Source organism: Solanum lycopersicum, chromosome 3 (genome assembly GCF_036512215.1).
Source record: "Solanum lycopersicum chromosome 3, SLM_r2.1".
Taxonomy (NCBI): domain Eukaryota; kingdom Viridiplantae; phylum Streptophyta; class Magnoliopsida; order Solanales; family Solanaceae; genus Solanum; species Solanum lycopersicum.
Window position 1 is genome coordinate 35,638,472 of NC_090802.1, and position 13,486 is coordinate 35,651,957.

General features: G+C 33.9%; 1 protein-coding gene across 2 annotated transcripts; it reads right to left on the reverse strand.

The window, feature by feature from the left end:
• Nucleotides 1-7,020: 7,020 nt before the first annotated feature.
• LOC101249053 (uncharacterized) lies at nt 7,021-13,486 on the reverse strand. 2 transcript variants are annotated; one of them, XM_004234790.5, is made up of 14 exons: nt 12,640-13,486; nt 12,381-12,474; nt 11,218-11,404; nt 10,870-11,125; nt 10,431-10,646; nt 10,259-10,345; nt 10,037-10,171; nt 9,384-9,503; nt 8,983-9,230; nt 8,776-8,856; nt 8,326-8,557; nt 7,997-8,095; nt 7,719-7,904; nt 7,021-7,423 (listed from the first exon to the last, which is right to left on the reverse strand). In XM_004234790.5, the coding sequence occupies exons 1-14, from the start codon at nt 12,955-12,957 to the stop codon at nt 7,325-7,327; spliced, it is 2,358 nt and encodes a 785-aa protein (XP_004234838.1). In that variant the 5' UTR covers nt 12,958-13,486; the 3' UTR covers nt 7,021-7,324. The 2 variants fall into 2 exon arrangements, with proteins under 2 accessions (XP_004234838.1, XP_010317924.1); XM_010319622.4 differs by having other exon boundaries at nt 12,377-12,474; nt 12,640-13,269.

The following is a 13,486-nucleotide window of genomic DNA, read 5'->3' on the forward strand; positions in this document are numbered from 1 at the left end:
GTAGGAAGTTTGATGGATCGTAGGATTGATCCTTAGGGGTGGTCCAGAGTAATTGATTGAGACTTTAGTCTACGAGAAAGGATTGGCGGATCATACATAGTTGGTTTTACGGGTCATATGATGGTGTCGTTGAACTAATCTTGACTTAGTGAAATTTTGGGCTTGAACTTGTGAACGAACCGTAGAATGAACGACAGACCGTAAAGGGGTCTTGTGGAAAATGATTGAATTTTTTGGTTTCTAAAGTTGATTCTACAATTGACCAGTAGGACCGTAGAAATTTCTACGGGCCGTAGCTTCATCCGATAGTTATTTCTTAAGGATATTTAGGTCTTCTCCGATACATTTAATGCCTATACTATATTGTTTTGACCTTAATTCTAAGTCCTACAACTACCCTTTTATTACTAAATCTACTCATATCCTTTCATCTTCTCAAATCCCCAAATCCTATTTAAGTTCATCCCCTCTAAATTCTCTCAAGCTTCAAGAAAAAAAAAACTATGGTTCAAGCTTCAAGTCTTCTTTTTCTCCATTGCTTTTGGGGTTTGATCATCAAAGTATGTGGGAATTAACCAATCCATTGGGCCTCAAAAGATTTTCAAGTTTCCAATTCTATTTAATCAAAATTGGCTTGGGTTTCATCTGATTCTCCATGAGTCTTAATTATTATGATTCGATTGTTTGATTTAGTTTTCTTATCAATAATTAGATTTAATTACATACTTTTAACTGATTTTATATGGACCCATGCATTATTCATGATTTTGACTATGAATTTATAAAGAGTATGTGTTGATAAAAAAAACTATGAACTTATAAATAATTATTTATGAAAGTCATGCATGATTTATGAAAAGATGGTTTATGATTTAAGTATTGCTTCTAAGATGAGTATCAATAAAAATTATGAAAGGTTTTCTCACATATTAAGAAATCATGATTTGGTAAAAGGTTTTCTCATACATGCATGATTCATAACTTAAGGATCTTCACTATGATGACTTAAGCTTTATTAGTAACTTAATTGTGTTTTTCCATGTATGTTGATATGCTTATGAATATGACTATTGCATTGAAACTTTACTAAGCATCAAGAGGATATTGATGTAGGTTCTCCCATTAGTAAAGGTTGGGGTCTCTAGTGGCAATCTCCTTATCCTTAACTACATGCCCCCGTAGAATTTGCCTTAGAAAGACATACTAATGGATCAACCTAAGCTAGAAGTTTATGGTCCTTGCCTTGGCAAGTAAGGACATCTCTTTTGGTGCGGGAGCAAGACAACGAATTTCACGTTATAGCTCACGTCATCTATATCAACTAATAATAAATATCCCACAAAATAAACTAAGGTACTTTCAAAGAGTTTATGAAGCTTTCCTTATGTTTTAAAATACATTGACCATGTTCATGATTTATGATTCTTCTTTCAAGGTTTTACTATGTTTTAGCTTGGTCATGCATACAAGTTTTCCTGTATGTCCCCTTATGGATATGTTTACATTCTTATGCATATCCCTCATACTTGGTGCATTTCATGTATTAATGTATACTTGTGCCTACATTGTCCCATAATGTAGGGTCTGACGCTTATCCTCCTCCCGCTCATTGCTAGTGATTGTGTGCTTGACCGTGAAAATTTTGTGAGTCCTCATGTTTCGGGGACCATCTCACCTTTACTATGTTTTAATTATGTTTTAGTTTTCTGACGTTTTACGTGGACCACTTCTTTTGATGTGATAGATTGGTTTGTCAAGACTATATATTATGTTCTGTTGTATGTATGTTAGTGGTTTATATAGGGCCTCTCGAAATCTTGTACGCCATGTCACATCTAGGATGTATTTTGAATTGTGACAGAAACTAAACTTAAAGAGACTCAACAAAAGAAGGAAGGGTCTAAATTGATCCCAATCTGTGAGGCAGTATCCCTCGCGATGGACCCCACATCACAATTCGTGCTTAGTAGACTGAGTTAGACCTAGTCGAAACATATTCCGATTGAGAACATAATTTCGATATATATATTATTTTTATTCACTTGTTTATTTTTGGATGTTGTTGCTTACAAATTATTAAAAGAGGATAACAACTTACTCATACATATTAGAATTCATTGTTCTTAGGTTCTAGGGTTTACTTTACAGATTTAATTTTGGAATAGACAAAATTCGATTGCAAGAGCTACATTAATAAACTATTTTTCTTATTTTCTTCTTCATTCATGTACTTTAATAGTTTAATTTATTATAGTTAGCAGTAGCTAAACTCATAACTCGGGTTATGAAACTTAGAGTAGAGATTATGATAACAAGTTCTTTACAATAAATATCTTTTAATAAAGGGTTAATCATCGTGTATCAAGTTCATTTCACAATTAATGTTTTCTTTAAATGGTTGAAAACATTATAAGGAACTCGTTTGTATTGTCACTTGCTTGACATAGAAGTATAGATTAGGAAAAAAGATCGTTAATAATGATTTGATTCTATCAACTACAATGTAATAGCTTTACCTCAAACGAGGCTAGAATACTTGATACTATTAGTTGATGAACAGTTAATTTGACACCTTGGTACGCCTTACAACTTTGAAAGGAAATATAAAGTGGTTATTGTTTAAATATAGCACCTAACTAAAGTTAAAATCAATTCCACAAGGAATATGACTTGGATCTACGCCGATTGTGGTCATTTGTGCTCTTAGTCTTATTTCCAAAGAGGGGGGGGGGATATAATAGGAAATCCTTATATTCTTCACAAGTAAGGAAGTAGCAAATATCAACTGAACATGTTTTTGAATCAATGAGAGATGAAACAATGGTCCTGTGATCTCCATGAGTTCATAATGTTGTAAGATCTTATATTAGTAACCTTTTCAAGTGTGTATCATGCAAAATCTGTAAGTTAAGTTTACATGAGTGGTTGGTTCCCCAAGTATACGAATATCACCACATAACATGATCCGTCTACTTGTGTTTGTTTTAGTAATCCTTACCCTTGATCCCAAATTAGTTATTTTTGGATAATGTCAAGCTATTAAATAAGGGTTGATAGACTCAAATCTCCGTTGTATAATCATTTTCCTCATTCATTAGATTTTGGTTTTACAAGTAAGAATAAGACGAGTTCTAACGTATGTATCCATTAAAACACAATCAAAATGATGCTTGCACACCTTTCAAGTATTAGTAGACTTTACCTCTACTTTGTTAATTCTTTATGGTTGCCACAATCTTGTTGTGAGTTGTTAAAGAATGACAAAAGTCCCACATCGGTAGTTAATGAGATGGATGGACTCCTTATAAGGCTTGGACAATCCTCCTCCCTTTGAGCTAGCTTTTGGGGTGTGAGTTAGGTCTAAAACCTAATTTCACATGGTATCAGTGCAGGGTCCGTCTCACCCGATGTTGGGACCCCCCGAAATCAAAATTGGACACGAACCAGATGCTAAGCAATGAGCGTGAGGTGGGGTGTTAAAGAATGACAAACGTCCTACATCGGTGGTTAATGAGATGGGTGAACTCCTTATAAGACTTGGACAACCTTTGGGGTGTGAGTTAGGCCTAAGACCTAATTTCACATGGGTTTAACTATTTATAATTGTATGGTCACAATCAATAATTAATTAATAATGCATAATCATGTCCAACAAAAATAGATGGTGAGAAAGAAGGATGCAGTGGTTTTCAGAAGTGTTTATACAATGGTCTAACCTCCCTACCTATCTAAGACAAGTTTCTTGTAGTAGACTAGAAGTAATACTTGTTTCAAAAATTTAATGACTCTCCATCATCCGTTCTCAATGTTATGTACCCTGGACTAGTAAAAAATGTGCACTAATGGTTAAATATAGATAAACTCCTAGCTACCAAAGAAAACAATTAGTGTTTACCTCTATTTTAATTTTGTATAGTCAAATTATCATCTCCACATGAATTGGAAAAGTGGTCCCTCAAGTCCAAGTGAGTTAATGAGACAAATTTGCCTCAAGGAAGGTTACTATTGTGAATCCCAAAACATGGAACTTTTCAATATAACACTTTTAGATAGGGATGTCAAACAGACGATTTGAAATGAAATTAAACAAGTTAAAATGGTTTGAATTAACATATGGATTAGGCTAAAATTAATCAAAAAGTTACTTGGGCTAAAATGAGTGAAGCTAAAATGGCCTAAAATTGGGATATCCAATTATTTTTCAGACAGTCCACCTTTCCCTACCCCACCCCTTATTAGGGTCTACCCCTCCCCTACCATCCATCAAGACTAGAACCTTCAAATCTGATTCACAATCCCGAACCCCACTCGATCCAACTCTGGTCTTAGACCCAAGACGTTACCACGGTCCAATACTAACTCAAAACCCAGACGAGAGTCTCAACCCTCAACCCCATCCCAACACTCATGACACTAGACTCGAGACTTGACCCTAACACAAAGCTTGAGACTCGGCCATGTCTAAGGGACCCAAGACCATAGACCCAACCCGAACCCAACAATCCTACCTTTAGATTTAACTCATATTAGCTCTTTGTTGAATCTAATAAATTGAAGACAAAGATAATCTATAGCAATCTATCTATCTATCTATCTATCTATATATATATATACTACCTTAAAAGCATAAACTCCTAAATTGAATGTTATTACTATAATACCCTCAATTAAAAGTACTCAATTTATTTTATTTATTAATTTTATTATTTGTAATATATTAAATGTAGATACTCTTTCATATAAAAGGGTTGTGATTTTCTCAAAGAGTTGTGATTTTTCCAAAGGGTTTTGACTTTTTGACGGGTTTTGATATTTTCGATGAGTTGTGACTTTTTCAAAGGGTTGTGCCTTTTTCGATGAATTGTGACTTTTGCAAAAGGTTATGATTTTTCCGACGAGTAGTGACTTTTTCGAAAGGTTATAACTTTTCTAATGAAGAACAATTAGCACCTATTCATACTACTATTTGTTAGCTATAAATTGAGGGTCTCCTCTAACATTTAAATTACAAATTTGGAGTGTTCTAATCTTCTTCTTAAAAAATCTAAGGGTTATCTGCAACAGTTGATTAAGTTTAAAATTCAACGAAATATGAGGTACCACATAAGAAAAAGTTGTTGAACAAATTGTAGCAAATCATTCATAAATTCACAATCATATTTTTTCTTACGATTTCCATGTGTTAACAATGACAAAAAATTGTCCGAAAGACAATAATAATAAATAATATGAAAAAGGTCACATGATTTGGGTAAGATATTTCTTCTTTAATTTTTTTTAGTTTTTATTTTTTTACCCTCAAATGAAGCAGTTTGTTTCTAATTTGCTAAAACAACGGGTATCAACATTGTCCATTGAATCAAAAATAGATTTTCACCTTTACTTATAATATGATAATATAGACATGATAATAATTACTTTTGATAGATATGTAAGTAAAAATGAACGAATAAAGTAAAGAGTTGGTGACAAGAGATTTTAATCTAATGAAACACTATAGTGAATATTGCATGAAAATATATTTTCGTGTTCCTTCTTCATTGACTATGTATCGTTCCATATTTTTTTCTATTTTTTTGTGTTCATTTTAATTTGAGAAAATATTATGTCAGGAAATAGGAGAAGACTACAATTTTACGAAGATATGGTAGAAACTTAAAGAAATGAAATAGTTTTGTCCAAAAGTGATGTTGTCCATATATTAAAATCAAATTATGCTTCTATATATATATATATATATATATATATATATATATGTATACTAGTTTCTGGGTACGCGCCACGTGCGTGTGGCCATATAAATAAAAATATTTTTGTGAAGATTGTATATTAGCATTATTTTTAAGTTATATTATGTGTTATAAAATAGAAAATACAAATTACATGTTCTTAAAATTGATAAGCATCCTGGTGTTTTTTGTTTCTAAGATCCAAAATCCAAAAAACTATACAACTACAATATAAATGAATAAGTGAAATGTTATGTGCTACGTTAATGAAATATAGTGTAAAATCAGTAACATATAGAAATCTTTTACCGTAAAATTAATGTTGTGTGTTGCACATATTAAGCCCTAACAAGGAAATTAAATAATAAGTGTCATGAGCATAATCTTCACTAAGAAATTTCTTTGATGAATCCAACAACATGCACATCTGAAATTCTTGCACAAATCCAACAACGTTCATAGCGTATTTTAATAGCCATTAATTTTGACATTGATTGAGAAAAAACTGCTCAGAGAAATGATATACTCTTCTTAGAGCCCATAAAAATGGAGAGGGAACTTGAGGAAAATGAAAATTATTCTTGGCTTTTTATAATAGTTTCACTTTAAATGATTAATTAGTTTCTTTAGCTTCTTTTCATGTATTTATCATTGAAAATAACATATATTAATATATTAACTATGAAATTCATTGTATTGAAATTTACAACTTTTAAGATTCTAGCAAGGTAACTGCTTTTATATTTTAGTTAATGTGCAACTTCAATCTCTACCTATTTGGTCTCATTAACTCACATTTGTCTCTTCATTTTCTTTAACGTTTAGATTATTTAATTTTCATAACTGTTCAAATATTCTCAATTCATTAATAGTAAAAAAAGTTTACTACTCAATATTTTTCAAAAATAAAATAATAAAATGTGAATATAGCATTTTTATTTAGTATAGGGATAAAATGGTAATTCAACTTTACATCTTGGAGCTTCCCAATTATAATATAATATGATAAAACAAAGAATTGGTCAAGCTAAATATTTGACACATACTCAAACCTCAGTTTTATTTAGGATTATTACTTCTATTTTGGAACATTGTATACTATACATACGATACGCCCGTGCAATGCTAGTGCTAGTATATGAAAATGTATAAGGTGAAAGGTTCATTTGCACAAACAACGCTTAAAATTTGTTGGATATAGAACCAATCTTCTACATCTTTGACAGCACAATGACCTGAAATTTTCACATCAATCTCATCATACAAATTCCATTTACTAACTATTTTCCCCTTTGTGAATCAATCAGATATATGACTTCTTCAATAAACATGAAACAAAGAGTTAAGGCACGTACCCTAATTTTGATCTTGTACAAAATATAGCTCCTAGGGAAGCTAACTCATTTACATGTATAAAATATGGCCTGACTAAGAAGAACAAAATACATGTTTTTGCCTTAAGTTGTCCCTCCACAGAAAATACTGACTCATAATTGGTATACTGATAAAAAAAACCTTACTGGAGTTGTATACACTAGCTATTCGCACTGCATTTAATCCACAGCAAAACCCTCCATGTGTTGAATCCTGTTTTCTCACTCTGTTCTAATCAAGCATTCTTTAGGTAATCCAAATTCCTTTTTCTGCAGAAGTTTTTGTCTCCAAGTATCATTATGCAACTTGTAATGCAGCACCTAATGAAATAAAGGAAACGCCGTTCAATACCGTTCCCAAACAAGAGATGCATGGTTGAAGCTAACAGAGTTCTTTCCATTAAAGAAGTGATGTGAGAATGGTTTAAGGGTTTAGTCAAACTTCAAATTAGCGAAAGAAGAACACAACAGAATCCCTAAGTTAAAAAGACAATACTGGAGTTGAAAAGATGTCAAGGCTTTGAGGGGAGGATAATAATGGTGAGGTGAATATATTAAGTTAAACCAAGATAGTATGTTCACTCAGTCGCAGTATTAGAGAAAACATGACATATACCTGTATGAATGTGGCAAAGACATCATCTTCCTCTAGCTGCAAAAACTTTAGGCCCCAGTCCTCAACACTCCCACGTATTGCCTTTTGTCTCTCAGCTTCAAGCACAACTGAATCGCGATACAAAAATCTCTGCCAGATTTTCTTCACATTTTCCAATTTGAATTTTATTTCTGTTTCATTAAAACTCTACAAGAAGTAAATTTATTATTTAGCAATCCTAGCTAAAATATGAATGAAACAAAGAATTCTAAATTGAACTGAAGATAACATAGAGTTACCCGAAGAATGTTTAACAGATAAGGTATTTCATCTTCACGTATCCTAACTGCAAAACTTTCATAGTTGAGAAAATTCTCATATGGTAGGTATATCCCATCCTGAACGTAGAGAAATGGAAGTCAGAGACGCAAATTAGAAGTATGTTCAACAAGCTTTGAAATTTGTCTTTGATCAGAAAAATGAATCACTCTTAAAGGGCACAACAAGTATGCAAGAGCTTCAAAAGGCCATAAGTCAAAAGCAGCCAATAGCATCTGCAAAGCTTCATATTAAGGCGCTTAATTATCTGTGACAATCCTCCAGAATAAAGCATGACATAATAAAGTACCTGAATCACCACAGGAATGCATCCTTGCAAAATACTATCTTCCATTCTTCCACTCCAACCATCCCCAGGCATAACCCCACAAAAGACGGAACTTGCCAATTCATCATGGTAGTTCCCAGCACGTAGTGGTGTCACTATCACATCTTCTGCATGTTGCTTGCCAAGCTTGCCTTCCTTGTTAAGGGTTGATCCAAATTCTTCAGCCACTTTTTGCCTTATACCCATACTATACCTGCATATTTCACCAACAGCCCACATAATGTTAAACAAGCTGCAGGCTAACTGCTAAGGATGATTTGTAAACTGACGGTCCAAATGCCAACATGCTCTCTTCTACCAATAACGGTTAGTAATTGAGCTGTCAGAGATCCAGAGGTTAGGTTCTCGAACATATAGTGCTTCATGTGTTGCAGAAGAAATCCAAATCTTATTAGCTTTCAGATCACTTACGTATCTTCTGGTCTTCCATTTTCATAAGCTGGTCCAAGATTTCCATTAAAATAGAAGAATGTTTTCCGCTCCTCACGAGGTCTGCACATATTTGGTCTTGGTCAATATAAAATAAAATCTGAACTATTGCTGTATTTCAAAATAACTATAGCTTGATAGAGACCTAATATATGTGATTCATGGATGGTAATTGAAAGGCAAAACTACCTGGACCAATGTTTAGCACTTAGAGAACTTTCATCAGGTCGTTTCCAAGCAGGAAGTACGAGATCTTTGTCAGGGTCAAAACATGTGTGGTTTCCTCTTCTATCTGAGGAAATTGGATCCCAATTATCACCCCAATATGCTGTTGTTGAATGGTTATGCTTTGAGTTTGTATTACCCCAATGAACCAACATAATGCTGTTCCATATCTCTTTAGGAGCATAGCAAGCACCTTCATCCCATGAGAAGAACTGCCTTAACAGAAAAAAAGATGACACCGGTGAAATCAATACCATAAAAGCACTACAGCTTCTTTTTTTGTACACTCTTTTTAATGCAAGTTTAAGCATCTCTAATTACTATTATCTAATATTAATATGTGGACATCTTTATAGAGAACATACCCAGATGTGATCCTTTCCAGCTGAGCGGCTCCAATAAGGATACTTTGTGATGATATGATCATAAGCCTTTTTATAGAATTCAAGAGTCAGAGAACTTCTCAATCCACCATGGATATGTTCCTGAAATTGATCATAAGAAAGGTGTAACCTAAATACATGTTCAAGATGAAATGTATGGTATAAGGATCCAGAAACACATATATAATTTGAAAATAAGATCTTGCAATCAATAGAAAAATATCTATTCTCTAAAGTAGAAGTAGACTCCATTGGTATTTGTTAAAGAAAAGACATTGAGCATAAGTCAACCATTTAAGGAGTCCATGTAACCTAAAGCCCACAGATGTGGGAGTCAACATTTATGTCAGCCTGCAAATACCCAACTTCAAGCAGGTAAAAGGTGACAAAAGATTCAAAATGGTAGGAATGGATAATCATACAGAGGTGTTCCTTTGTAAAAACTAAAAAGGGCATTTTTGGTACCTGAAATGGAAATCATGGTTTAGCTTGATGTCGGTAGACACTGTGAAAGTGCCAAAAGCCAGACAACTCTACTAATTGCATGGGTTCTCAATTGTTGAATTAAACAAGATTTATATCCTAGTGGTTATTTGTTTGATCAAACAATACAGAAAAATAATATGCATCAATACCTGCATGCTCAAGTGTGGAGCATCATCAGCACGAGTTATAATACATGAATCAAGAACAGGAACAAAGAAAAAGTCTGCTTCCTCTCCATTCAATGTCCGATGGGGGCTAGCTAACATACTTTCATAGATTGCCATCTACCAAAAAGAAAGTATAAGAAGAGTTAATCAACGTCTGCCCAAACATTCAATTTTTCTTAGTTAGAAACACATACAGTCAGATACCTGTGCACCATACAGCTGGTCAGTCCATACCGTAGCATTCCTCTGATCATAGATTCTGTTTATGCATTCTAGTTTAAAATGACGTCCCTACAATATTCAGGAAGCTAATAGGTATTAGAATTTCACACTCCAGGTGAACGGATAGGATGTGGCAGGAGGAAATTGTTCTAACCTCCAGAAGAAGACTGTTGAAGTCTGGGGGCAAGTCATAAACATATAAAAGGGGCCTTTTCTTCTCCACAATAGCATCTAAATTGACAAGATTTCCTTTGCTGTTCACATTCTCGGGGACAGTAACCTGCGCTGGTCGTAGCCAGAGAGGCCACTCTCTAATGGATGACAAAACGGAGGGTACACTGCAATCTGTTCCAAACCAACCACTGTCACACTGCAATATGTAAGTAAAAAGAACTTGTGTCATAATAAACCATGTTAAAGCTCTGTTACTCTCAACATACTTTCCAGGGGAAGATAAAGTGTCAGAAGGAAATTAGATATTGGTGAAAATAGGAAGATGAATGATTACAGCTAAAATCTGCAATCAACTTATAAATACAATGAAATACTTTTTGAACATTCCGCACAGAAAAGACAATGAGGACTGACTTTACCTGACAAAATCCACCGCGACACAACCCGTGGCCGGAGCATTGATTTATACAAGTGCTTAGTACAGACACCTCGCAGAATCGACCCCAAAGACCATCATACTTGCAATCACACTCTTCCTTGAAAAGCACCTTGGAGGCATATGCTTCTTCTGGATCCACATTACACCATCCTCTTTTGCTACCGTTTGTTGTAAAGACATCAAGATCAGCTTTTGTGAAGTCAGTCACAGGAGCACCACCAGGTTTGGATGGAGGACTACATCACATACAACCGCAATTATGTATTGCCAGGGTTCTTGTGATGGAATAGATGCAAATAAAGGTCAAATGAGAAATATTTTGGCTTACTTGATTGTAAAGCCACATGTCTCAGCAAGAGGACGATTTGGGTATTTTGTGCCGTCCCCACAAAAGCACATTGCTCTAGTTGTGTCACAATAAGCAGGACAAATTGAGACAACCCAATGCCCAAAAGGTTTCTCCTTTGATCTAGGGTAGTTGCAACTCAACTCCTGCCTCTCAGCACATTCTTCACCTGAAAAGATATAGCATGTTAGTAACGAAGAAAATCAGATGAGAATTTCAGCAATTGCCTAATTTGACATAGTTTGATTGTGTTTCACCCTAGAAAAAATAAGAGTTTCCAGCTGATATTCTAAGTGTCAGAAGTTGTTTGATATCTTTCTCCTCTCCACACAGATAACAAAATGGCAAGGTAACTATTTATCTTTGTAATGACAAGTCATTGACAGATCAAACAGGAGGTATGACTTTACAATAGCCCAGGATTTGTGATATGACTTCACAATAGACCAGAATTTGTGATATGTGCGCATGCATTTGTGAATTCGCAACCTGGTAAGTGCTTAACTACAGGTGCAACCACATCAGACTCCTATAGTAAGAAGAGAAAACGAGTTTAAGAAACACGCAACGAAGTAAATACAGAACGCCTTTAATTTTTATATTTCTTTGTATGGAAGATATCAGAAGTTGTAACATTCCAAATGTGCTTTCAAATTTTGTTTTAGGAAATAACATTGTATCTTCTCCCTTGCATGAATCGAAAGGAGATCAAACCATTACAACCATCAACATGAATCAAAATGACTAATTTGAAAGTTAGTTGTTGGCTAATCAAAACACAATAAAAACCAATTTTTATTCAATCTCTTGAGAATTTAAGACACATTTATGTCTAAGATGCAACGTGCAAGAAAAGTTGGATGGGCATTGTTGGAGAATTGTATATCTGAATCTTGTAAAACCAATGTTCAAATCAAAGCCACAATAGTTGATTCCTAATATTTCACGGCACAAAAATCTTACAATGACTCTTGTATAAACCCAATTATTTGGTGTCTTGGGGGAGATATTCTGCTTGTCCATATCCACTGTATGCCATTTGCCACACTCTTTAACAAAGTTTTACATACCATTTCATGGACACACAAATCAAAATCAGATTTCCCAGGTGCATGTTGATATAAAGAGAGTGAATGTTTACCAACCAGTGAAACCATGAAAGCATCGGCATTGACCCAATTCGCGATTGCAGATGCCTTGACCGCTGCAATCATTCCTGCAGCTCTTTCCACCAATTTGCTGATACCAGTACACTTACAGTAAGCTAAATCATCTCAAAAAAACAGTATTACCAGAACCAACATACATAACTTACCAAATTGTTCGATAGACAGATTTTACCAATTGATTTATAAAGAGAGGGTAAGGTAAGTGTTTCGAAAACAGTTGACAGTTTCATAATACCTCAATGACTTTAACAGCAGAAGTAACTGAATCACAACCAGCTAACCACTGACCAACCTCATTCTTCCACGGAGCACCACGATATACGACACCATTGTGTAAATCAACAGCAAATTTGGTTTGATTTGATATAATATTGTTGTGGGTTGACTTAGTAGAATTGATAGGTATACAAGAGTTCTGATACTGCCTAAAGTAATCAAAGGAAGGAACAAAAGGGTAGAAGAACAAATGAACAACTGAAACCAATGTCACTATTAAAACAATTATTGTCACAGTAGACCATGAAAACATGCGTTTCTGATTAAACAACATCATTTTCTCTTCAAATCTTTATATTTAACCATATACCAAACCAAGAGTACCAAACCAATTCGAGAATTTTAAGCAACAAGCATGTTCAAATAAGCAGTTTGGGATCTGTGATGAAGATGAAAATGAAATAGATTCTAACATATTTATATTGCTTTTGGTCAACACCAGGTAACAACAAAATTTTACATTACTGTCACAGAAGCAATACTAGTAACACAGTGTGCTTTTCTAATGTTTTAACTTTGAATATGGTTAAAATTAGAAAATAAATAATTCCCTCCCATCTGCCAAAAAATTAGAAAATAAATAATTTCCTTCCATCTGCCAAACAATAGTAGTATAAGTTTGTTTTATTTTTTACTTGCCAGATCTAAAAGTATTTTTTTTATTAAAATGATGTAAAATATAATAATAATGAACAATTGGTCATACTAAACCAGATAAAATAATTAGCTACAATTTATTAAAATTATTTTATGAGTATCTAAAAATTTAAAAGCTTTTAATGTAAAATAAAAGTAATCTAAACTTT

Coding starts and splice junctions, on each gene's coding strand:
- LOC101249053 (XM_004234790.5), bottom strand. CDS start 12,957: ATGATGTTGTTTAATCAGAAACGCATGTTTTCATGGTCTACTGTGACA. Junction 11,405..12,380: donor ATGCTTTCATGGTTTCACTG/GTTGGTAAACAT, acceptor ATATCTTTTCAG/GTGAAGAATGTGCTGAGAGG. Junction 10,172..10,258: donor ACCAGCTGTATGGTGCACAG/GTATCTGACTGT, acceptor TCTTTTTGGTAG/ATGGCAATCTATGAAAGTAT.